The sequence below is a fragment of the Vidua chalybeata genome, chromosome 3 (assembly GCF_026979565.1).
Source record: "Vidua chalybeata isolate OUT-0048 chromosome 3, bVidCha1 merged haplotype, whole genome shotgun sequence".
Classification (NCBI taxonomy): Eukaryota; Metazoa; Chordata; class Aves; order Passeriformes; family Viduidae; genus Vidua; species Vidua chalybeata.
In genome coordinates, this window is record NC_071532.1 from 108,623,915 (window position 1) to 108,650,582 (window position 26,668).

Below are 26,668 nucleotides of genomic sequence, written 5' to 3' on the forward strand. Positions count from 1 at the left end.
TCATTTCAGAACACACAGAGCAGCTACAAAGCAAAGCAAACAAGCCAAGAGCAAAAAGGCTGCACCCTTTTCAAACACTGGATATGCTGAAATAAAACACTGCAGGAAGAGTGGAGCACCCTGTGGGTGATTAGATGTGATCTGCAGATCTTGCAGCAAAACCTACTACAGGGCAGCATAATGCTTTTAAATTCTGGAACCAGCCAACAGATTTAGCTTTTAGGCTGAATAACTACAATCAACTGGGTCACTGGATCAATAAAAAAAATGTCAGGCCAAGAATTTAGATAGTAAAAATAAGGGAATGTGAAGAGTCCTTTTTCTCCAGCAGCTGCTAAAGGAAAGTGAATATTTTCTTTTGTGGAAAGTGGGAATCAATTTCTCTTCAGTCTTTAATAAAAATGGCATTTCCTTCAAACAGCCATGAAAGCAGTCCGTGAAATCATAACCTTCAGTCTGAAACTCCTGCCTGATTCTCTGAACAAAGAGCCATGCAGAAAAATCAGTTAGTAACCACATGAGTTAATAAACCAAATTGTACATGACACTGAACTCTCTCAGTAAAAAGCAGTTTTGGCAGAAGTAGTGGGAAATGCAACTGTACAATTAAATATGTACCCAAGAGTCTCATTTAACTTCTCAACTACACTTTTGGGGATTTTTGGGGGGGATGGGAAGAAATAAAGCATTTAAGGACATCAACTTAAGAACAACTCCATCAAAAGTAATACTACAAATCTACTCCTATAAGCAGTTGTTATAAGGTTATTATTTAAAGGACACTAAATACACAAGCAAATAAACTGCTAAAAAAACCTCTCAAAAAATAACATTTCAAGTTAAAGACCAAGAGTACACGTGAGAAACATTATTCTGATAGACAAAAGGTGAACTAGAGGAAAGAAAAAAGGTGACCATAGACAACAGGTGAACTAGACCTTTTGGAAAAATAAAACACAGAAAACTGAAAAGGCAGAGGCCACCTGCACTTGTTTCTGTCCCATGGAAAATACATTTCCCACCCACATTATGCTTCCAGGACTTAACACACATAAATATGGGCTGCTTTTTTTTCAAATACACTGTTCCCTCTTTATTACAACACACACTTACGATCTTAATTCTCCATCCAGGTCTTGCTGACGCAGTCTCCTGAAATCTGCATCCAGGGACTGATAATTTTCTTCTGATGTATCATAAAAACCAGGGGCAGGCTTCTTTTCAAATGGAATTTCTGCATTGTAATCCACACCTCTCTTCTTTTTTCTTTTCTTCTGGATCTCAATTCCAGCAGCACGAAGTTCTCGTCTTTTCTGGAGAGCAGCAAGACGTCTAAAGAAACAGTAACACCACATGATTTAAAATGTAGAGTAAAGAAAAGCAGTCCCAGGATATGAAACCAAATGCAAGTTTACCGAGCTTCCTCCAGCTGCTTCTCCCTGGCTTTCCTCTTGGCCTTCTTGCCTTGTGTATTCGCCAGACGTGCTCGAGCCTCAGACAGCATTTCAAGCTCATCTACAATAGTACAGATAAATACAGCAGTGAATCTGCACTTAAAAGATGACAGTCAGGGAAAAGGTGACATTAAGATCAGAAAACCATCTTTAAAAGCTGAATCAATCAGTCACAGGCATTCTGCGTCATAACTAATTTCCAAGTTGTCCCAATGTATTTACTGAATCACTGGCCAGGTGAAATGAAGACTTTTAGAAAAAAAGACTACTTTTGGAAATAGTATCAATAAGTATCAACACCAAAATATTTACATAGAGCAGCCAGACCACGTTAAGGAAAGTAAAACTTCATTTGCATCTTTATCTGAGAGTATTATCTTGAGAACTTGTTAATTGCATTTACTTCCAGAGCTGAGAGCTCTGTTTTTGTGAACCTGTGACTGTTCAAAACTACCAATGGTCCATTCATGGAATTTTAACAATGTTCATTTTTCAGTTTATAACACTGCTTTGTGCCAGGAAAAAAAAAAGGAAGTCAGGCAGTCCTTCTGTGCTTCAGCATGGATTCATCTGAGAGGTGTGAGCTGATGGAAGATGGTGAAGATCCAGAATGCAAATGAGCAGAGCAGTTGTCAAAGTAAAGAACAGCCAGTCATGGTAACAGATGAAGGTGACAGATAAGGAGGCAAAAAACACATCAAGAAAAGAAAAACTGGAAAAGTATAACTGACTGGCCAGATACAGAAATAAGACAAAATTTGCAAGTAAATTAATGACCAGGCAGTGGTGGGAAAAAAAGAAACCAAGGTACAATGGCTGTGTAAACAGAAAAATCAAACAGATCAGATTTCTGTCAAAAATGATAAACACACTCCTAACTCACCTTCATCCATGTCAATGGGATCTGGCCTGGCAGGTTTGGTTTCTGGATTTGGATCGATTTCTCCAGGTTTCAGTTTCCGAGGATCATCAGCAGTTTCTTCCTCATTGTCTCTTTGAGCAGCTTTGTCCCTAAAAACACATTGTAGCTGTTTGTTTTCCAGCTCTTTGTTTTCCCCCAGACTCATAAAAACCACCCCTTAAATGTCTCCAAAGACGGATCATCAGCAGTAACCTTATGCTCTGTACAATACAGTAAATCTGTTATACAATTCACAAGTGTGGTACAGTTCCATAATCTTAAACAAGACAAGAGAAAGAAACCAACACAGTATTACATTACAACAATAAAATATTATATGAAATACAATTCTGATACAGCTAGTAGTAAAGAAATCCCCTCAGGTAATCTTTAACAATAAAAACAAGAATTCAAGCAGTGTAACAAAATTAAAAAATCAAGTTTTATGTTTTTTCTACTCAACCAATTGCACCAGAATTAAGAAAGCTCACAAGGGAAAACAGCACATTCTTTCTCTTCTCGTGGCCAAAAGAAACTCCTTGTAGTAGAGATGGTATCTGCACATTCAGCCATTTCAACACGTTTATGTCTCTTTTCTTTCTCACATACCCACTCCTGCTGATCAGCCAGTCAAAAAATTCCCAAACAGCCTAATAAAAGCATAAATCTTGACGATCCCTTAGCCAGAATGACTAGGAGCAGCAGAGATACACCTATCTCTATCCAAGATGCTCTCCAGGTTCCAGGAGCTTCTTTCAAGCTAGTGAAGTGACTGAAAACAATCTTTAAAGATTTGCTTACAAAAGGACTCAGTCAACTTGAAACCACCCTAATTTACCATGGGAGAAGGGAATGACACACTGCTAGGACTCCACAGATCTTTTGAGTATTCCTGGCTAGATTTTTCTCTAGACAAGCAGAAACTCACAGCAGAAATTCATAGTGTTCCAAGCACTGTGCAGCAGTTCTCCCAATGATGGGGGCAATGGTTCTCCACTGGGTTGGCATCAGCTTGGCCAGGTGCAACAGTTTCTCCTCCTCCTCCCGAGACCACTCTGTCTTTTTGATGCTCGGGTCCAGCCATTCGTACCTGTAGTAAGGGAAACAATTAAGGATGATAGATCCAAGTTATCCCTTGATTTGTCTTCAAGAGTGTTTTCATGACATAAAGCTCAGTAAGTATTTGAGCTTTAAAATGTATTATTTATCCAGCACTTTTCATACAGATACTGCCTCTTCCTTTTCCCATCTCTATTCTGGCAAAATAAAGAGTCACAGAATTAATCCTGAAAAAGAGAAGTAAAAATTGCAACTATCAAAGATACAGAAATGGTAGAATTGTTTGGTCTGGAGCCTTCAACAATCATCTTACTAATCCTCAACTGTGCCAGTACTGTTATCTCTACAAGAAGTATTCTATTAAATATGTGCAGTTCAGTACTCGAGAAACTAAGTCTGATTCTCAGATACATTTATGCTGCATCAGTATTTGCATCAATTTAAAGCTCCTGTTTTTTATAAAATATTATATTTCACAGTGAAATTTCTTAACATTTATTCTCAAGCCAAACTCCCATTACATGAAATCAAAAAATTATATGTAAGAGATTAGTATCTTACAATTTTTCTTCCTTGGCAATATCCACTGATTAAAACATGTTAGATAAAGGGAAAAACTAATCTTTATAATTTAAAGTAATCCTGCATTTGCTAACACTGCAGTCGCTGTCAAACAGAACATCTGGCTACTTTTGTTCAACTACTTTCAAGCAGTAAGAATTTGAAGTTTCCATGATAAAATCAAACAGTGTTTAAACTGTTGTTGGTCTGTGGATGTAAGTTAGTCTGTGGTAACATTTTTTCCTAAATTTCCACTAATTATGAAGGTCATATTCCCAGGCACAGCACCTCTCACTTACCATCTGGCTTTGCACTGCTTTGCTGATTTCCTGTGCAATAATGAGGCAATTCGAGACCACTGGTTTTTGCCATATTTCATAACAGCTGCTTTCAGAATTTCATCCTTGAAAAAACCATAAATAAATACCTTTATGGACTGCAAAACAGAAAGTCTGAGCTCAAGCAAAGGAGAACATGGTAAATTTCATGGGCTGTCCCAGAGAAAACAGCATAAGACAGCATAACACTGCTACTTCTGTTCCACTTGATTCTCAAGAAAAATGAGGATTTGTATTTCAAAGGTCAATGAAATCAATAAAGATTAAATGAAACAGACACATGATTATTGTTTCAAACTTCATATAACTAACAGAACTTCCCAAATGATTATTTTCAATGCTCTCTAATGCACTAGTGTTTGAAGGCTGTGTATGTCTTCCCTGAAGGACTGCAACAGAGGTAAGGAAGTGTTTGTCTGGTAATGACATCACAATAGGAAAAAAAAAAGTAGAATTGGCAGATATCTCTAGCTGCTTTGTTTTAAATACTACCATAAAATTATCTATTTTTCACATTTTAATGCAACTGGAATAAAAATGTAATAGATTTAGCTTGGGAGCCAGGTTGTTTACATACAACAAAGTGTGCACTGAGTTTGATCAAAAGCCAGAAGTGCCAATTCTCTGTCAATCCATCCATCAATCCTTCTCTCCCTTCCTCAATAGATGGGTTCATTATTTCTGGTTTATTCAGAGGAAATGGTATTTTAAATGCATTAAAGCTATTCTTACAGCCCTGTCCACCATAGATGTCCCTCTCCCGTACCCAGTGAATGTTCAGTGAGTCTCACACTGTCTCCACTGACATCTCCCAGAGAACAACAGCTTTAATTGTGAGTTTATGATCAGCTCTTGATCTGGCCTGAGCTGCTACAGGCAACAATTCATGTGATTACTGTTCTGAAATAAATAAAAAATCCTCCCCTGTGTGGTTTTTTTTTTAACTTACTTGGTGCTCTATGGCACACAGGAGCTGTACTGGTGACATTAACAGGCTTTTTTTGTGTGTAATGGGTCATTTTATGAATGACCTGGTATCACCTGATTCCCCTTTCTCTGTCTTTAATGCTGTACGTATAATCAAAATGTTAAAAAAAAAATCCAACACCTCTTTTATCTCTGGTACACAAAACCTGGTGAACTAAGGATCTACTTGGCTACTGGAACAGGCTCCTCAGAGCAGTGGCCACAGCCCTAAGCCTGCCAGAGTTCAAGCAGCATTTGGACAATGCTCTTAGGCACAGGGTGGGACTGCTGGGGATGTTCTGTGCAGGAGCTGGACTTGATGGTCCTTGTGGGTCCCTTCCCATCCAGGATATTCTGTGATTCCATTTAATGCCCTGCTCTTTCTCTTCACCAAAATGTATGAAGTATGGAAGATCCTAAGAATGGGGTGAAGACAACGTGAGTTTTCCTGTCCTCTGCTGACCCCAAATTTAGCTGCTTCCTGGCACATCACTGATACAGCACAAGTGCTTAAAAGCACACACAGCACATTTTATTTTCTATTACTTTTCACCCACTGCTTCCTGGAACCACATACATGCCTGGTGTTCACACTATGCAGTGACAGAGTTCTGTATTTTACAGTGCCAGGTACATCCTTGTGCTTTAAACATGCATCTAATAAAATGGACATCCTTGATTTCTCATGTTATTTCTTTTTCATGACCACTTGTGGTTCTGAAGCTTGTGATAGCAAAATTGGAGGGGATTGTTCTTTTTTGGAACAGTAATTTCTGTGTACAGGATTCTTGGGGCTGCAGATGAAGAGCTCACACACATTGAAAGGAACAGACTGAAGTTGCACCAGGGGTTTAGATTAGTAATTAGGATTTTTTTCTTTTTCTATGCAAAGGGTGGTAAAGCATTGGAACAGGCTGCTCAGGGCGGTACTGGAGTTACCATTCCTGGAAGTGATTGAAAAACCATATGGATGTAGCACTTAAGTACAGGTTAAATGGTGTACATGGTACATGTACGTGGTGCTGGGTTGATGGTGGACACTTGGTGATCTTAAGACTTTTCCAATCCTAAAAATTGTATGACTCTGCCTTTGCCATTTTCACATTTGGAAATATCTTTAAGGGCAAGAGATTCCTGCTGCCTCATTCCCATACAGCATAAGAAACCTGCCTATGCAGCACAAGTCACATTCTAGCCTGCAAGAGGGACATCTCCAAGCACAGCACAACCCCTGCTTCCACTCCAGTGGCAGTGGGAACAGTTTCTCTGGGGCAGAAGGACACAACACATACATAGCTGAGCTTCCCAATCTGCAGCCCGAGGGAAAAAAAACACCAATGTGACCTTGTGACCTTTGTCCACTGAGGCAGCAGGAAGAAGGCACAGGTTACTGGGGAATGCAGTCCAACAGAGAGCCAAGGAATCACAGAATCAGTTAGGTTGGAAAAGACCTCTCAGATGAGTGAGTTTAATCTACATCTGATCACCACCATGTCAATGAGATCACACCACTCAGTGCCACATCTTTCCTTAAACTGGAAGGACTTAACCTTCAGAGACAGTGACTCCACCACCTCCCTGGGCAGCTCAATCCAATATTTAATCATCCTTTCCAGTGAAAAAATTCTTCCTAACGTCCAACTTAAACCTCTTCTGGTGCACTTTTGAGGGCATGTCCTCTTGTCCTGTTGCTTGTTACCTGGGAGCAGAGCCTGACCCCCACCTGGCTGTCCCCTCCTGTCGGGGAGTTGTGGAGAGCCAGAAGATCCACCCCTGAGCCTCCTTTTCTCCAGGCTGAGCCCCTCCAGCTCCCTCAGCTGTTCCCCATCAGACCTGTGCTCCAGACCCTTCCCCAGCTCCGTTCCCTTCCCTGCACTCGCTCCTGCAGAGCCCAAACCCCCTGATGTCCCGGCACAGCGGCTCCAGCAGACCCGAACCTGCCCCGGGCTCCCCCAGCACCTGAGTCCCCCGCGCAGGCGCACCACGACATCCGCCCCCCTCCCGCGCCTGCGCACCAGCGAGGGCTCCCCCCGCACCTGCCCGGCCCTGAGGGGGGACGAGTGCTCGAACCCCGCCGAGTCTTACCTCGGTGTTCCGCCACACGCCGCCTTTAATCATAATGCGCGGCATCTTGGCGGCGAAGGAAGGCGGGGACGAACCCCTGGAGCGAGAGAATGGAGAGGGGGCGGGAGCGCCACTGGCGTCAGCGGGGCCGGCCGAGACGGCGCACGGTCGCCCTCAGCGGCGGCGGGTGCCGAGGGCGAGGGAAGCGAGGCCGGCTGCTTTGTCAGAAAAATGGCAAGTGGGTCCGGCGGCTTTCCCAGGGAAGCGGGACTGGCAGCTTTTCCAAGGGAAGTGAGGCCGCTGCTCCTCCAGGGAAGCGGGTCCGGCCGCTTTGCGCATGCGCAGCCCCTCCGCGTGTCCTGAGGCGGCGCTCCGCGCTAGCGCCGCCTGCCGGCCGGAGGAGCACACGGCGGAGGGGCCCGGCCGGTGCTGAAAGGAGGAACTGAGCGTTCATTAAACTCTTCAAATTCCCTCTGCAAGGGACGCAAATGAGGGAGGAAAGGGACAGCGGAAGGAAATCACATCTCCCCAGAGTTCCCAAGGTATTTTGTTAATTTCAGGAAGAAGCCCCATGCGTTTATGTGTGGAATAAATTCTTGGCTGTGAGAGTGGTGAGGCCTCGGTTGCCCAGAGAAGCTGGGGCTGCCCCATCCCTGGTGGTGTCCAAGGCCAGGCTGGACAGGGCTTGGAGCAGCCTGGGATAGTGGAAGGTGTCCCTGCCCGTGGCAAGGGATGGAACAAGATAATCTTTAAGGTGTCAATGCAAAACTATTCTATGATTCTACAAGAGAGCAGCATTGATAGTGCTTTTGCATGTTAACACTCACATACACACTAATGGAATGTATACAAGGTACATACCTGAATTTGGGAAATTTTCATAGCTAGGTACTCATGTTACTCTCAACAGGTGAAGGGTTGAGTCTCAAGGAGTGGGGATCTCAGCTCAGGATCTGTCACTGTCCCTCAGCTGTGGTCCCCCAGGTATCTCAAGCCTGGGAGCTGTGTGGCTCAGAGAGGCCCCACTCAATGGGAAGCGCTGCTCTCAGCCTGCTGCAGTCTGGAGAGCTCAGAGGCTCTCAAATATCACTGCTTAGAGAGTCACAACAGACTTGGCTTTGCTCATAGCAATTTTCCACCCTGGCTGCAATTCAGGTTGGTAACTTTCTCTGAAAGTTCAAAAATGTTGTTCCACCTGCGTGGTTATTCGGGTAAGAAAAGTAAGTTCCCAAAGGGTCTTAAAACCCAGCAAGCACCTTAGCCAGCAGGATTTCCTGGGAGCAGTGTTTTGGATAAGCTCAAGAGGAGCTTGGCTCAGCTTGTCAAGGCCAAGCCCTAACAAGCATTTCTGAGACCACAGTGTGGCCCAAACAGGAGGATGCACCACCACACCATACAGGTCTGATTCACTATTGTTCATTTACATCACCTCCAGTTTAACTTGTATTCATTTAATTAGCAGATGCACAGCAGGTAAAATGACAGCCTTTTACTCAATTTGTCTTGTTACATTTCCCTGTTTTGTCCAAATTCAGGATATGTTCATGGAGAAAATTATGAAACTTTTCTTGTTTAAATAGGGAACTTCATAGTATGATTTAGGAAAGGCTTTGATTTTTGTTTAAACTGCAGGAATAAATAATACTACACTTCTAGCTACCAAAAAAAAAAAAAAAATAAAACCCAAAAAAAGTCCACCAACAACAGCCCATGTCTTCTTTGAAACTGAATATGACTCAACCTGTAAATTCCACTGCCTTAGCACACTGAGAATACCTTTGAAACCCCAAAAATCCAGTGCAGTGCATAAGGAACAGAAAGCAACATCAGGAGTCATTGAACTGCTTATTTTTATTAGAGGCAGTGACTAGGAATAATTATTTTTATAAAATCAAGCTTTAACTGAAAATACCTTCTTGTTCTTACTTAAAACTTGAAGAAACATTTACAAACTCTTTCAAAAATTTACTGCAGTTAATTTATCCCCCTAAATTAGGCTCTTCTCATCATCGTTGTACACCATGCTTTTAAACAACAGTGCTCTATCAGATTTAGCCTTTCTAGTCTCATCTGATATAGAGGGTTACAATAATGTAACGCAGGTAAAAACGCCTCCAAGCTTGAGTAAGCATTAATATTTCCCAGAAATGCTTTTCTTTCTTCCTACAGGGTAACATTCTTCTTTCTCACAACTGGATTAGGTGGCTCCAAGGTCTAAATCACTTATCTGTAACCACCATGGTTCAGGCACAGATACTTGTCTGACTTCACTGAAGCTGCAAAGAACTGGATCACTTGAGTATCTTTGCAGATCTGGCCTTAAATACATTCATCTGTCCATGAGTTTCAGTCCATTATTGGAGAATTGTCTTCCAAATCGCAGACTGGCTACAGGGGTTCTGGAAGACAAGACCCTGGAAGATGCCCTATTCAGGAAATTAATCTACAGGAGAAGCCTAAACACACAGGCAAGATTCATATATATTATTCTGCAAGGGCTATTCATGTATTTGGGAAGAATGCTGTAGCTGTTCTCATTTACAATATTTAGTATACTTGACAGATATTTGCAATTCAGAGTATATAAGTGAAACAGAAAAAAATTAACAGGTTAGAAATCCATTTGGATTTAGGTAAAATGTGCTGCTTTAAATTATTAGTAGCTTGGTAGCATAGGTAAAATATGCTGTTTAGTCTGGTAGCTCTGCAGCAGTAGTAAAAACTGCCCCAGCTGAGGAGAAAGAATGCAATTTCCATGCTGAAGAGATAAGACAGGCTCCTCAAACTTTGAAACAGGGCAGCGTGACCCAAGAGTTTTTTCTGTACTTTTTGGAAAAAAAAAATAGCTACAAGGGTAACTAGCTGCAAGAGTAATGGAAAATCATTAGAATGAATATACATGAACCTATTGTGAAACTCTATGCAGATGTAAACTAGTAAAGAAGAATAAAAAGGGATCAAGAGGTCTCAAGGCATGTCCTTTGAAGGGGAAAGATCCCCACATGCGTCCATCGCTGCAATAAACATACCTGACGCTGTTGAGCAGGATGGGAAGACAGAACTCCAAATCAGAAGGTTAAGGAAATGAACTCTTCTTTTATTTCAAATGTACTGCTCTATATATAGTGAACATCGTGCGGACTATTCTCATTGGTTTTAGAGTAAAAACATCCCACACCATTGGTGGGCAGTGATGACACACAGAGGCAGAACATATCTATAAACAATATGAATAACAAGATAGATTAGAGAATTATTTACATTCTTTCTCAACTGTTTCCCAGGCTCTTGCCTGGTTAGAAAACCTTTCTCTTTCTGATTGAGCTGAGAATATCCACACATACCAGCTGCAATAAACATACCACTGACTTTACAGCCTTTACAAGGTGTGAAGTTTGGGCTTTTATCCGCAATTCATAAGTTTATCAATATATGTATAGACATGCATGGAAATATACACACATTCTACTAGAGAATCCTGTAATCCTGGACACCTAGAGCTGGCTGTCCAGGATTACATCCAGATGGATTTTCAATATCTGAAAAGAAGGGAACTCCACTACAACTCTGGGCAGCCCTTCCTAACCTGTCTCCTATGATACCAGAAAGCCTCTACAAGACATTATCTGTATTTCTACAGAAAGACACACATCCAGAAGCAGAAAAAAAAAGCACTGAGTTCCACATTTACATTCTCTAAATTAAACCACAGGTTTGGTCTGCTGCTCCATGGACTGAACTGTAGCATTGGGACAGTTTGCACCAGGCCTTTGTTGTTGTTTTTCCTCACACAAGGGGATAACACACTGTAATTAAAACCACTTATCACACTCAAGAGTTCCTAGCACTGCATAACTCCAAAACAAAGATTTGTCTAGATTTGAATATAAATTGGAAGCAGCATCCATCTGGGTTCACCATACCCTGCATCAACTGCTGCACAGTACAGTGGTTCTTATATGTGATATTTTAGACTAAGAGTAAAGTTCTTAAAATAATTTTAGTTTCAGATACTGCTAAGGTTTTCAGTGAAACTAAATAGCATTCACAATTATCAGCAACTGCTCATATTAACAGAATTTATTTGAAAAGTGTATAATTTAACAATAACAACCAACACAGTAACTACCAACCTGAGAAAAGGTAAGGCATTTCATACTAGATTAACATTGGACACTCACATAAAATCAAAGATTTAAAGATTCCCAGTATCATAAAATAGATGTTTCTGGACATTACCATTTCTGTCAGACTACTCAAAAAATTATCAAAATTACAGACAAGGTAACAGCTTAATAAACATCTTATACATCCAGACACATGTAAAACATTTTAATGTGACAATTACCCAGTGATGACATGCATATTTTATTTCTGTGATTTGGTGAGATACTATTTTTTTCCTCTTATAAGTATTGCAAAGCACCTGGGAGTAAAGGAGGCAACTTCCAGCAGATGGGAGGTAGCATTTAGCCTCCATATACACTGATAATTTTTACATGAAAAGTTATTACTACAAAATGTAACACGCTTTTCCTTCCCTCCTGTTACACATTCTTTCAGTTAGAAAAGAGATTTTTTTCTTATTAAATTTTTACAAGAAAATAAATGGTGCAGAATAACTACTTAAACACAGATGAACACTGACTAAAATAACTGACCTCTACGGAAGCAGTTACTCAGGGATGAAAAAGTGTCTCCAAGATCTTCAGCACAGCCTGTGCTAGAATCGATGTTCCCACAAACACCTGCAGCAAACCAGTACCCCAAGCTTCACTCTCTCGACCAAAATGCTGGATGCATCCATTACCAAATACTGTTCTGGGCACAGCAAAGGAACATAAAGCCATGAAGAAATTCAGGACATGCAAACCTGCCCAAAACCAAGCACCAACTTCCAATTCTTAACCTGACATTCCAACCTTGTGCTGCTGCTTATGCTTCTCCAGCAGCTTTTTGGTGGGCAGCACCACATTACACTTTGCACATTTGTACTTCTTTGTGTGTGTTTTTATGTGCTTTTGGAAAGCATGTTTATCCACCGTGGAATACCTGCACCTCCTGCAGTGCAGCTTGAGGTGAGTCAGGCAGTGGCGCTTGAGGTGGCTGGAGGTGCGGAAAGCCAGGGAGCACTGCCCACACTGGAACGGCTTCTCCCCCGTGTGGATCCTCAGGTGGAGCTTCAGGTTCCCATTGTGGGTTGTGCAATAGCCACACTCCTCACACCTATATGTCTTGACAGGCAGCTCCTTGTGCTCATAGCAGCAGCCAGGAGAGGAAGTTTCCTCCCCGGTGTGCAAAGCCAGGTGCCGCTTTAAGGACAGCCATTTGTTGGTTGAGTAGTCACAGCTCACGCACTTGAAATGCCCCAAGTTCAAATGTGTGAGTCTGTGCCTTTTGAGGTGACTGGAAGTACGGAACTTCTTCTGACAAACAGGGCAGCTGTAGGGCTTCTCACCTGTGTGAATTCTGATGTGGAGTTCCAGGTTGCCTAAAATGCCAGTAGCGTAGCTGCACTCTGCACACTGATACAATAGTGGCTGACTTTGTGCTCGCACGTCATTTGCTGTGCCCCTCTGAACACCTTGCTGAACTCCGCAAACTTTTGAACCAAGCAAGGAGCTGTCTGAGCCTTTGCAGGAATCAAAATCCCTTCCTGGATATGTGCCTCTCTGGATTTCACGATGCAATTCAAGATCCTCTAAACACCTCTCTACAAAGAGGCAACTTCCAAACTCCTGTTCATTTTTCACATGAAGAAGGCTGTGTTTCTGCAAATGGTTTGATGTTTTAAATGTCTCATTGCACTCTTTACACACAAATGGTCTTTCATCCGTATGTATCTTCAGGTGCAGCCTGAAGTTGTTAGGAACAGCAGTAGTGTAACTGCAGTGCTGGCATCTGTATGTTTGGAATGTATTTAAATTAGAAGGATATGTCTCCTCCAAGTTTTCCACAAAGTTATGAAATGAAGCAGCATCTTGCACTTGTGAATGAGAGGTCTCTGATTTGAAGAAAGGCTCCTCTTTGTAAGTGATGGTGTCGATTTGGTAAGAGGTCCGAGGAACTTCTGATCTATTTCCAGTAACAGCCAGGCTGTTGCTTCCTTGGCTGTTTTCAAGGAATTTCTTTCCAATATATATTTTCTTATTGTCCCACACATCATCTGCTTGCTCAAACTCCACTTCTGAAGCCAGGATTCCCCCACCCAGACAATCATTTTCTGTACCAAAAAGAGAGTGAGAAGCATGACCCTGAGACTCACCATCAGCTTTGCCTGTTTTGCTTTCACAGTACTTATTGCTCTGACTCGTGTAACCATTAGCCTTAAACTGTTCATGAAATTTCTTGTGAAAGCTGAGATGTCCTTTAGTGTAGAACACCAGGTTACATTCATCACATGTGTAAGTCTTTGGAGGACTTTCAGTTCTCTTTCTCCCACTCAGGCAGTTGGGTTGCTGTGCTTGGCACATTTCTGCGCCTGCATGTGTCCTCCTGTGTCTCTCCAACCCTGAGGTGCTGGTGAATGCCACCTGGCAGAGCTCACAGCAATATGGTTTATCCCCTGTGTGGACTTGGCTGTGCCTCACCATGCTTGCAAAATACAATGAAAAAAAGGTGCAGAACCTGCACTGGTAGAGCTTATAGCCAGCATGCCAGTACATGTGATTTAACAGGTAGGACAAGCTGCTGCAGGAGTAATCACACTGAGGGCACTGGTAAGGTGGTCTCTCCTTGTGTCCCTTCATGTGATGAATAAAACTCCTAGGACTGGATGAAACAAAGAAACAAATTCTGCAGGAAAAGCTAACTGGCACATCCAGAGGTGTAAAGTCCCTTTCAATTTTAATGAAAAATTTCTTGTATTTACTTTCTTTTTTCTTGGTCTCAGATTCTCCTTCAGATCGTTTCTGCCTCCCTTTTCTTGCACTTATTCTATTTTTTCTTGCCTTTTGCAACCTAGCAATCTTCTTATGAAATTTAAGGTGATTCTTAAGATTGAAAGAAAAGAAAAAAGTTTTTTTACAAAAGCAGCATTTATGCATTTTCTTATCTTTATGAGCTGAATAAATATGTTTCTTTAGGTGTGCGCTGCATTTAAACACAGAACTACAAAACCTGCACTTGAAACTCGATCTTTCATTCTCCTTTGTAAAACAAGATGTTTTAGGAAGAGGTGTGATGGTCACACTATCATTCAGCCATGTTAAATCTTCTTGCTGGCTCTGGAACTCTTTTGGGCTTGCATGAGAAGAAACAACTTTTTGTTGCTGGTATCTTTTCTTAGAGAATGGTGTTAACATCTTGTAAATATGCTCTCCAGTAGTATTTGATTCAGCAGAAGTAGAAGCATTCCTGTCAGGTTTCCCTACATCTTCTAGATGTTCCTTAAAAGTAGGAGAACATCCATTAAGAAATGGATCAGAACAATTATAGGTAAATTCCTCTTCTTCTTTCAAGCCATGTTCCAAAAGAGAACTCAGAGTTTCATCTTCAAATTTGCTTATTTTCCTGTAATCAATTTCATTATCTCCATTCTTTGAGGAATCAGGATCTACAAGGAGATATAAAAAGTCACATTTCATACAATCACAAATATTTATGATTAATTCATAGTAATAAACCCAAATTGCCTAATGACTTGCTTGCTCTTCATTACTTCTGTTTCCTTATTATTTCCCTCTCTCCATTTTTTCCCTATTGCCTCTCTTCATGCTCCCCTCTGCCCCCAACGTTGAGATGTTGTTCCTAGTTAGAAGCCACCTTCTCTCCTAAATTTTATTTTCACTCGACTCTAAATTTCACACGGCAACACCACATCCAGTTTTTAACAGAACACCTTTATGCCAGAATGCCTATCAAAGTACTAACACCAAACTTTTCTAATGCACCATTCTCACAAATATCACGCTTCTTCTGCGTTTTTATTTTGAGAACATTTCCCTGATGAAAGGCCACCCTTTTTATCATTGGAGGAGAATGACAAAGTACCAACTTTTTGTAGTTTCACTGCCTTTCTCAGGAGTCTGTTAAAGAACTGAGCATACTCCAGGCAATATTTTCCTTCTGTTGCATTTATGAATCAAATTTGAAATGCTTACTCTAAAAAAAATTGGTTTCATATGATTTCTATACATTTTTTTATTTCAAAAGCTTAAGGTTTACTGTATTTCTTAAACTCTTGCAATAATTTAATTAATATATTACCTTCCATTTTAACAATTATATGAAATTCCTTGTGGATTTCTGGTTGTTTCTGTGGACTGCCATCAAAAACAACACTTGCAATACTGACAGGTTCTTCTTCATGTTTGGGTTGCACCACCAATGTCTCCAAAGTGTCAACTCTGTCACTGTCAGCAGAGGAGAGGAGAGGAGGAATCTTCTGAAAGCCATCATTATCACCACAATCTTCTCCATCACTGTATTTCACTATCTCTGGAAGCTCTGTTTTGCAAGACAATGTAGGTAACATGCAATTTTGACCATATTTATCCGTGTCTGCATCACACCCATCACTTAAAGATAATTTTGATGTGTTACACACACTCTCAGCAAACCATTTCTCCTCAGAGTACTTAATACAATTATCTTCATTTGAAACAGTCTTGTTTGCATCCCAATTGCCTACACTGCTGCTGTCGTTTGAAGGCTCCACTTCATTTTTTAGGCAAAGGCTGTTGTTTAATTTAAACTCCTGCTCCACCTCGGGAATTGACACTTCCTGATCCTTATCATCGTCCTGGAGAAAATCCTCATCGCTCAGCACCAGGACAGTGATTGGCAGCACAGTCTCAAACACCTCGGGCTCTGCGAGGAGAAACAGACACGAATATGGCAATTTCCCAAAATACCCCGAAACACCTGACGGCTCCGCGGCCTCCATAATCCACACGCATGCCCAGTGCGCATGCCCGCGCCCCGGCGGGCCCGCCGATTCGCCTTACTCCCACCATCCCCCCTTTCCGCGGTCCCTCGGGCACCGCCGCTCCCGCGGGGCCGCGCTGGGTCCCGGCCCGGGCCAGCAGGCACTTACCGCTGTCTGCGGCCGGCTGCGGGATTCCCTCCGCGCCCGCCCGCGCCACTGCCGGCTCCGTCGGCATCTCCGGGCCGCCGCGCCACGGGACTCGAACCAGAGGCTGGGCGCGCCTGCGCAGGGGGGCGGGGGCGGTGCCGCTGGCGCTTCCTGGTTTCTGAGAGAGGCGGGGGCGCGGCCTGAGGGAGTGTGGGATTCTAGGTTTTCAGTATGCGTTAAAATTCAGTTTTAATGTGGTCATAAGTGGTTTAAAGACTCCGTTTAATCGCCCACCTGGGCCAGGGAGCCCCCAGTGCTGGGCAGAATTATTCGAATGCTCCGCGAAACCTATTCCCAGTTTAAGCAATTTTGATCGGTTGTTACTTCTTTTCCTGTAAAATTAGATCGGAATTGTGCCAACAAGAAGGCGCTCCCTTGCTGGGTACAGAAGGAATCACAAAATAATCGCAGGCAGGAGTCACAAAGTTCATGGAAACGCAAAACAGCACCTTTGGTTTCATCCTGTTCTCCTTGGCTGTTCAGGCTGAAAGTGGAAAATATATGAACCTGTGTGCATACATATTTACATTATAGAGATGTAGGTCTTTATATACATACATAAATTTATATACATGCAGGTTGTCGCTGCCTGTGACAGGGTGGTTGGAATGAGATGGTCTATAAGGTCCCTTCCAACAAAAAACATTCTGTAATTCTGTGAGCTGGGGCTGGAAGGGAGATCTGGACATCATCCAGACCAAGTCCAAGCCCGCTGGCAAGGCAGGGTCACCTGGAGCAGCTGGCACAGGAATGTGTCCAGGTGGGTTTGGAATATCTCCAGAGAAGGACAATCCACAAAATCCCTGGGCAGCCTGCTCCGGTGCTCTGTCACCCTCAACGTAAAGAAGCTCTTCCTCATGTCTAGGTGGAACTTTTGTTTAATTTTATGGCCACTTCTCCTCGTCCTGTTGCTGGGCACCACTGTAAAGAGCCTGGCATCATCCTCCTGGCACCCGTCTTGGAGATACTTTCACAGATTGTTGAGATTCCCTCTCAATCTTCTCTTCACCAGACTAACCAGGCCCAGATCCTGCAGTCTCTCCTCATGAGAGATGCTCCAGAGGCCTCATCATCTTTGTGGCCTCTGCAGTAGCTCCTTGTCCTGCCATCCCAGGGATCTCCCCAGCTCCCAGCACCCTGGCATTATTTTATCCCCACCCCCAGCTGTGATCCCACATTTTGCACTGCTAGTGGATTCCCAGTTCTCATTTTCCAGGCTCAGCACTCTGTAATGGTGTCTCCAGAAGAGAGTGGAATGTTCAGCCACTCCAATGAGAGGGATTTTCCCTATTCCCTCTCTTCTTCCCCCAGTAAAAATCATGGAACCAATTATCTGCCTTAATTTCAGAGTCTTGCACTTCTTGTATATGGAGCTGCACCCATTTGTAGGAACATTTGTTCAGTTTGTGAAATTTAGGTGGCATCTTGTTATTTTCAAGTAGAACTGATGAAACCTCGAGGGAGGAGCATTTCCAAAATCCTCCTAACTGGGAGTATTAAATTAGGAATAGGTGAGAGGAATATTGGCTTCTGTGTTTCAGCTCTGAGAGAGTTTGGGAATCTCTAGAGTGAGAAGACTTGTTGATACTCCAAGGTGAGTGAAACAGATGCTGGGGTGAGCAGCATGTCTTGCATGGACTTTTGGCTGCCTGAGCAAGCCACAGCACATGAAAAAACAAAAGTAAAAAAGTCTTCTCCTGGTAGAACCGTCTGAGTCTCCTCCACAAGATGGCTCTGCAGCCATAGGCTCTGCAAGGCAAGAACCTGGAAATACTGGTTATTTCTCTTTTTTTAAAGCATTAACTTTAAAATAATCTCCTTTGAAAGATACCTCCCTCACTTGAAAAGCTGCAGAATTCTGGGAAAACTTTACAAAGATGTTAATCCAAGTCTTTTTCCTCAAAAGTGGCTCTTCCTACTCTTTTTCTTAAAGGAAGAGACCATTGCTCTCAGCCTAGTGCTTCATGATGCCATCATGCAGTGAACAAAGTGACCATGAAATGGCTGAGGAATTAATCTGGTCAGTCTGGGCTTCATCTTCTTCATTACAAGCCCTTTGCACAAAACTACGTTTTGCAAATTCAGCTTGCAATGGAGTGATCTGAACCTGCTTGCAACTGTGCTTGTGCCCACACTCCAGCATGAAAAAGTTGTGGAAAGTAGCTTGTAAGGAATAGGACGGGGGAAAATGGCTTTAAGATGAAAGAGGGTGGCTTTAGATGGGTATTAGGGAAATAAATTCTTCCCTCTAATGGTGATGAGGCCCTGGCAGAGGTTGCCCAGAGAAGTTCCATCCCTGGAAGTGTTCCAGACCAGGTTGGACAGGGCTTGGAGCAACCTGGTCTAGTGGAAGGTGTCCCTGCCCATGGGAACGAGATAGTACTTAAGGTTTCTTCCAACCCCAAACATTCTGTGATTATGTTAAATATTAGATACTATGAGAAATTGAAGCAACCCCAATAAATTGTGATTATTTGAAGTGTGGATTTTTGACATCTTTATGGCCAGAATGGTGGCACAGAATTACCTCAACTAACATAAGATATTGACTGAAAAAGTGTAACTTGAGACTGTAGTCACCTTAGTCTGAAAGTAGGTTTTATCCTCTTGCATTTAATCCTGTAGGTTGGAAGGGCCTGTGCCAGTAATTTTGTAAGGTCTTAAATCAGTATCCTTCACTTTACGAGCCAGGGCACATAACAAAAAGTCAAGCTGGAAACATTGAACAAAAAGCCTGAAAACTGAGGGATAAAAGATAATGTAACTTTTAGACCAGGAAGAGTCAGAGAATTGTTCCTGGGAAACTTAAATTGTGTAGGTGCATAATGTAAGTGCATATGGTCTGGCAATAAGATAAGTGGTAGGTGTATACAAATCCAGCTGGAAAAGCATAGAAAAGGGTCTGGATAAGTTGCAAATGAAGTTATTGATCAATATCAGCTAATATAAAGAGGGAAGTATCTCCAGAAGGATTGCTCAGGCCAGTTTCAGCTGTATTAGGACTGTGAACTACAGGGACTGGGAGCTTTTTAACAGCCCAGATGTTGCGGTAACAAATCAAGGCTTAGTAACTAAATGGATTCTTTTACTGTAAAACCTGCTGGTTTGTTTTGCTCTTTCTCACCCTGCCATTGACTTTTTTTTTTTTTTTTTGTCCCTTTTTGAAAACAGCTCCACTGAAGTCTGTTCCAGAGGGAAGAGAAGAAAACACATCAGTGAGGACAAAGAGCTGAACAGCACTTAGGCACAGAGCCTTCTCACACCAAATGCCCACAGAGAGCTGCAGCTGAGGATTGACAGTCTCACAAAATCCCACCACACTCTGCTTTCCAATACCTTCTGCCCCAAGCAGATCTCCTTATCACTAAGTTCACCTTGAACTTGTGGAACCTGCAAGACTAGGAAAAAAATTCAGTCTTGTGGTTAGGGCACAGGAGCCAGGAAGTTTATTTCCATTACCGTTTTTTTCTGCAGGTTTGTGAAAATCCCTATTGTTTGCAGAGTGTTTCAAGCTCTTCACATTGCTATAAGAGAACAGAGCAGTGCTCTTATATGTTTTCAGCTCTCAGTGTTAGAAGCTGAGTTTGATTTATTGCCATACGCAGCATTTCCCTTAATATGGAGACAAATATATCCAAGGTAGAACTCAGGAAAACCTGGAAGTACAGAGTCTTTTCTCTGGCAAATTGAGCAAGGTCCATTCCACTGATTTTGCTCTTTTTCTTTTCATAGAATCATGGAATAGTTTAAGATGGAAGGACTTTTTAAAGGTCATTGAATTCAACTCCACTGCCGTGGACAGGGACACTTTCCACTAGATCAGGTTGCTCCAAGTGCTTTCCATCCTGGGCCTTGAACACTTCCAGGGATGGGGCAGTTCTCTTGTGCCTTTCTGATGTGAAAGACAGAGAACTTCTGAATCAAAAATGATTGTTTTTTATGAGGCCACATTGATCTGAACAAAGTTAGCCCAAAACTGAGTTATGGAGTTTGTTGTCTTTTGAGAGAGAAACAAATGTGGCAAAGGAAATTTCAGCTTGGAAGTTCCAGCATAGCAAGACCTTGTTGTGGAAAGTGTGAGGAAATCTTAATAGAAGGTGTTAGTGCCTCTGCCTTCTATAATAATTTGAAAACTGAACATTAAAATACTGACAGTAACAGAGGGTAATGAGCCATTGCTTGTCAAAAATAATATGTAGGAAAAGGTCAGCTCTTTGAGAAAGTGAGTGCCTCTGGATTGACAAGGTTAATCATAAAAATAAGTGTATTGCTGCCAAATTGCCAGTTGGTGGGTGACCCACAGATGAAGGGAAGGGCATTTGCTTAGTGGCAGGAATTTAATGATTCACCATCTGGGTGAAGTTTTCTTCAGTGACGCATGTAAGATTTTTATTTAGACAATGCATCGCTACCTGCTCCATTTGACCAGCTAATCTGTCTCTAGACTCCACTGATAATATTGGCTGAAAGCTTAATTCAGTTGTCTGAATATGAATAACAATAAAAGTTCTCTTACTAGTTTTTCTGTATCCCTAATGGACTTAAATTAACTTAAAATAACACATCCACACCAGATAAGATGAAATAGCATAGTTAGTTTGTGGGAAAAGTGCTTCTTAGGCACAAGGTTTGAGACCAACCTGAAAACATGATAACATGTTTTTTTTTTTAATAAAACATGATTTTTTTTTTTAATAGAGCAAAGCAAACGTGCCTCATTCAAAGAGAGAACATTCTATTTACTTTTAACTAGATGTCAATTGATTGTTTACCTGTTTTTTCACATGGTTTTTGCATTAAATTCTTCTCTATGAGGGTGGTGAGGCCCTGGCACAGATTGCCTAAAGAAGCTGTGGCTTGCCCCATCCCTGGAAGTGTTCAAGGCCAGGTTGGACGGGGCTTGAAGAAACCTGGGATAGTGGAGGGTGTCCCTGCCCATGGCAGGGGCTGAAACGAGATGAGCTTTCAAGTCCCTTCAACCCAAACAATTTATGACTCTATGATTTTGTGTTGCACCGCTTTTCTGCAGGTTGGAGGCCTTTTGGTGTGATCTGGTCATGCCCTATTGTGAATTCCTGTTACCCTCCCAAAATGGGTGATTAGGGACACCTTCCACTTGCCAGGTGACTCTGACGTGGATCCAGGCAAACAAAATTTCCAGCTTGAGTTTAGGAGTTAGCATGGGCCAGGGCTAATTTCTCAGAACAGAAATAAACAGAAGGAATGATCAGAGAAGCTTAATGCCTGTACAAAATCAGATGAGAACCTCTGGCACCCATGATGCCATCTAGAAAGATGCTTGCTATAACATGCAAGTAACTTTTTGTTTGTGTGTTTCAAATGATTTCTTAAAAAGTCCCCCCAAACCTGAACTATATGGTGATCAGATGTAGTTTATGGAATTATAGTCAGCGTGGTTACTTGTCTGCAGCTGGAAGGAGTCTTTCTGCTAAAAGCAAAATAGATGCATGGTCTTTCAACTGATTTTCAACTTTGTTTTTTATTCTGCAGCTGCTTCTAAATCACTGCAAAAATCAACAATATTATTCATGCTGACAAGATTGAAAATGATGAAAAATTATGGAAAAGGAGAAGCCAAAGCTTTTTGTGTTTGCAACCTTTTCCTCAGCTAAACAAGTCAGGTCCCTCCTAGCTTATTTTTGTATTTTCCTTCCAGCTTAGATTATTCCATTTTAAAATATTTTAGGTATTTTTTGCACTTTTAGCAAGTGCAAGACATTGGGTTTTTTCCAGTAATTTTGCCTTGCGTAAGTGGAAGTTACACAGCACATTGGAAGTGATTGAGACATTCACCAAGCAGTATGGATTTCTCATTAAAGTCAGATCATTACTGGGGTGACTGAGCAGTCTAAAGGCATTATATTTATATTTGTCCTGGTGAGGGTGGTGAGGCCCTGGCACAGGTTGCCAGAGAAGCTGTGGCTGCCCTATCCCTGGAAGTGTTCAAGGCCAGGTTGGATGGGGCTTGGAGCAACCTGATCTAGTGGAAGGCATTCCTACTTTCAGGAATCTCATTCCTTATCTGTATTCATTCCTTATCTGTATTTCTTTATGGAATATTTAAAAAATAGAAATCCAGATCTTGCCCAAACAGGTCTGCATTCCCTGGTAGATGCTATGAATCCATACATCTCAGATATGTCTGTTAAGTTCACAAAGTTCTCAGAGATTTCAAAATACAGCTATTATGGAAATGGACATTGTTATTCTTGTTTTTAATAGCTGCTGACAGTCAGAAATATTTTGAGGTAAGTGCCAAGTTAGAAGCTGTGGTTCTGAATAGAGTTTTTCAAATACTCAAGGGGTCTGTTATGTTTGAGGTAATTTGTCTGGACTGTCATCTCAGAAACATCTGGTGGAAGGGGATCAGACTGGCACAACAAAGACTGGCAGTTGTACTCACATGTCCTCTTGTGGAGCCACTTTATGGGTTTGGTTGTGCTAAAGATTTTGAACACTTTTCAGGGCTTTACTGAATTTTCTTGAGCTGTCTGAAACTCAGCATTTACATTTCATGGCAAATGTCAAAGTTTCACAGTATGTTTTTATTCTCAGTGTGAACATACCCACAAGTATAAAACCTTTCCTGTCCATTTAGAAAAGTGTTGTTTTAAACACTAAATATATATAGAAAAACTTCACTTTAAAATTAAATTACTAGTTCAAAGCCTATTTTTTTTCCTAATCTTAGGATGAGGTGTTGGTGCATGTCCGAAGAAGGACAACAGAGCTGGGGAAGGGTCTGGAGCATGGATCTGAAGAGGAGCAGCTGAGGGAGCTGAGAGGGCTCAGCCTGGAGAATATTGTAATGGGCTGCCCAGGACAGTGGTAAAGTCACCATCCCTGGAGGAATTTAAAAAACATGTAACTGTGGCATGTGGGGACATGGTTTCGTGACAGGCTTGGCCGTGCTGGGTTAATGACTGCATTTAATGATCTTAGAGGTTTTTTCTACCCTAAACATTTCTGTGATTCAATGATTCTCTCCTGACACAACAGTTTTAATGGCTCAGGACATGGCCCAGCTCATCACACTGTATCCTATCAGGATAAGAACCACGTAAGGATGCTATTACTGGGCAACCACGTGGGCAGTTTCTAGTGGATGAGATTCATCAGCAATTACCTAATTTTAGGTGGTTTTTTGTGTCATGACTACATAGGAGCTTGGTGGCCAAATTCCTGATTTGGAGAGGGATTTTCTACAGCCAAAAATGTGCAGTCCAAGTCAGTGTTAAATTAGATACCTCTACTTAGACAAGTGATTTCATGTCTCCATTGCCTATATTGAGTCATTCTTCACTAAGCATAATGGGAGTCTAGACTGTTGTAGCCATGTCCATTTAGGTTTGAAGTTGGTACTGAATTTCCCCCTGTTCTGTTCACCAGTGGGATGAGGGCCTTCTGAGAACTAATAAGTGGCACTAACTTGAAGCCAATTGTCCATTTATTGTTTTTATCTTTATAATATGCATAAGACCATTTTTGGTTTGTGATCCAGAACATGTAATCAGAACAGTCTACATCAAAGTCTGTCTTGTCACTGGAATATTTTTCAGTTGATAATATAAAATCCTATTGAGGCAAAGCTCTGTAGTTCATGCAAGACAACTCAAAACCAACTGGGTTCATCTGAACCTGTCTCCATTAGGATCTTTTGTTGGCTTTGTTGTTAGATTTAGCAATCAGCTTAAAAGACAACATTTTCAAAGGCAGTCTAATTAAGATACTTAGAGTGATATTCTTTCAACCACATGTTTGAATCTGAGAAAATTACTTCAGGCTTTATTCCCTTTATTGATGGGAAGAAGCAGTAATTTAGAGTGTGAGTCATCTGACCTATTTTAGATATCCATTTTGGAGTGATGAGTTGCAGATGAAATGCTGATTTCTCTCCATTGAGTACTAGAGGGCCAGAGGGGGATTAGTTTAGATGCAGGTGACTGATGGGATTGGAGGAACTCATCCCATTCTTACTTTGGGGTAGAATGTTTGGCCTTATCAGCAATAGCTTTATCACCCAGCAAATGCCATGACTGACATGGGATCTCTCTCAGGACAAGTCTGCATGGAGATGAGACCAGCCACTGGAACTGGAGCTCCATCTCCATTTGAGAATGATTCACTGAGGTCAATGGGAATCTTTCCACTGGCTTCAATGGGCTTTGCAAACCCCAGTTTCAGCATGCATTAATTTAGCAGCTGGGTGCCACAATTTAAGATAATGTCATTCCTCCTGGGTTTTATTATCAATGTTTTGCCAAAAGTCAGCACTCTCACAGCAGAGCTGGCAGACCAAAGTTAGCCACAGACTAATACAGCAGTTCACTTGGTCTTAAAGACTGTGCATGTGCTACTCCTAACAGAATATTCCTTCCCTTGGTACCTGAGTCTCCTCTGCTTTGGTTTATCTAGTCCATAGTCTTCATCATCATAGAAATCCATATTTAATCCCTTTGTCCATCTCCTCTAAGGCAGCCAGTGGTCTGTGGTTTACAAAGAACAGCCTCCCCATCTAATCCCCACTCCCTGACATGTGATCTCTGTCCTTTCAGCCTTTGACCACCTTGAAGCTGCATCTCAGTAGCAAGTCTGGTGGATTAACCAAATCATCTTTGATAAAGAGGGGGCTGAAAGCACCTTTGATAAGAATTCAAGGTAGACAAAAAAAATTGGGGTAAAAACTGGATGTTCTTCCTTTCTGCCAGGCAGGCAGAGATGTTGCTTATTTGAAGGAAAACTATAAAGAGAAAATTCAGTATTGAGTTGTATAACTGAAGATTGAAACTTCATTAATTAATAATTAAGTAACTTGAAAAGATATTATAGCTTTTGGGGTGAGTGAAGACTTGGGAGAGAAAACAGAAGAGTTTAAGTATTTGTCTTATTTTTGTGGCATTGTGAGTGCTTTTGCAATACTTATACTTTTACTCACCCCACTGCCCCAGACATCCTTTTCAGCATTTGGGAAAAAATATTCTTTTAGAGTCCACAGAGTGCTTCAGAGAACACAGAAAATCCCTACAGGTACCTACAATATTCTCCATCAAAAGAGGGGCAAACTCATGTTCACTGTGTTGTCCAGGTCAGTGTGATGTGACTTTCACAGTCAAACCCAGATCATCCAAAAACTAATAACATCATTGTCCTGGTCATGTTTCTACAGGAAGGAACTAGTAATTAAAAACCTTTGGGAAAATAATATTAAAATTGGACAGCTAAAATACTTTGTTTTGTTTTAAATAGCAAGCAGGCTTCATGACCACTGCATCCCCTGAGGAATTTCAGTTTTGGCAGTAATGGAACAAGGGGAATATAATACAGTTGAAAGCCTTAACTCAAGATTTGAGACCATATGTTCTAGTTCATCCCTTATTGCAGGTTTCTTGTGTTTCTTAGAATGTCTGTCAGGGCAGGATTCAAATCAACCAAATTTAGCCACCTCAAATTGGGTGGCTTATCTAAGACACCTCTCTGGGCTCTCTGTAATCCCAGAATGGTTTGCATTGGATGGGACCATAAAGATCATCTTGTGCCACCCCCTACCATGGGCACACACCTTCCAATATCCCAGGCTGCTCCAACCTGGCCTTGGACACTTCCAGGGCAGCCACAGCTTTCCTGGGAAACTGTTCCAGGGCTTCACCACCCTCACAGTGAATAATGATGGTATTATTATTATAATCATCATTATTATTGCTATTATTGCTATTAAATTTAATGTCGATAGGCACTTCCAAGTAACAACTGATCTCATTCAGAGAAGGTGTGTATTTCTCCACCAAGAGTGTCTTTCACTTCAATGATCTTTCATTATTGACTCCAGGGGAAATCTGAATGACTAGTTTCAACCAGATCTGAAACTTTCAAATGGTTTTATTTAGCTGAAATTCATACTCTAGTGAAGTTAGGGCTATAAAATCTATTTAACTACATGTGACATATTTTAATATAATCAGTTACAAGCCAATAAATGTTTGTTTCAAATGTTTGGGTTATAAAAACCAGTTCAACATGTGTGACAGGAAACTATTTTAATATATTCAGTTACAGGCAAAAATAAATTGGTATTACTCTGTCAACTCCACGCATTAAAAGGTCACAAGTCAATATGACAGCAATGATGAGTGAAAAAAGTGTCATAATTATGGTTCTTTATTTACCTCATGGTTTTTGTGCCTGTTGTATTCATGCTGTCAGAGTGTTTCTAAACAACCATAATGGATAG

General features: G+C 41.6%; 2 protein-coding genes across 2 annotated transcripts in view; both read right to left on the minus strand.

Annotated features, from left to right (window-relative positions):
- The window catches only part of CDC5L (cell division cycle 5 like), a 30,568-nt gene extending 22,685 nt beyond the window's left edge, over window positions 1–7,883 (minus strand). The window contains exons 1-6 of the mRNA XM_053937232.1: window positions 7,365–7,883; window positions 4,275–4,378; window positions 3,284–3,445; window positions 2,338–2,465; window positions 1,416–1,515; window positions 1,114–1,332 (exon numbers count right to left, since the gene is read on the minus strand). Of these exons, the coding sequence (XP_053793207.1) occupies window positions 1,114–1,332; window positions 1,416–1,515; window positions 2,338–2,465; window positions 3,284–3,445; window positions 4,275–4,378; window positions 7,365–7,409 (758 nt within the window). The 5' untranslated portion in view covers window positions 7,410–7,883. The remainder of the gene's footprint in view (window positions 1–1,113; window positions 1,333–1,415; window positions 1,516–2,337; window positions 2,466–3,283; window positions 3,446–4,274; window positions 4,379–7,364) is intronic.
- A 1,292-nt stretch (window positions 7,884–9,175) lies between these two features.
- LOC128785240 (zinc finger protein 845-like) lies at window positions 9,176–24,885 on the minus strand. Its single transcript, XM_053937542.1, has 4 exons — window positions 24,827–24,885; window positions 16,381–16,559; window positions 15,552–16,154; window positions 9,176–14,898 (listed from the first exon to the last, which is right to left on the minus strand). Exons 1-4 carry the CDS (start codon window positions 24,883–24,885, stop codon window positions 12,248–12,250), a joined length of 3,492 nt encoding a protein of 1,163 aa, XP_053793517.1. The 3' UTR covers window positions 9,176–12,247.
- Between the last annotated feature and the right edge of the window lie 1,783 nt (window positions 24,886–26,668).

Bases quoted from the DNA above. Each gene is read 5' to 3' on its own strand.
- LOC128785240 (XM_053937542.1), bottom strand. From the start codon at position 24,885: ATGGATTTCTATGATGATGAAGACTATGGACTAGATAAACCAAAGCAG. The intron at 16,155-16,380 runs GTAAGTGCCTGC...TTCTCCTCGCAG, and splicing joins GCAGCCGGCCGCAGACAGCG to AGCCCGAGGTGTTTGAGACT. The intron at 14,899-15,551 runs GTAATATATTAA...ATCTCCTTGTAG, and splicing joins TATAATTGTTAAAATGGAAG to ATCCTGATTCCTCAAAGAAT.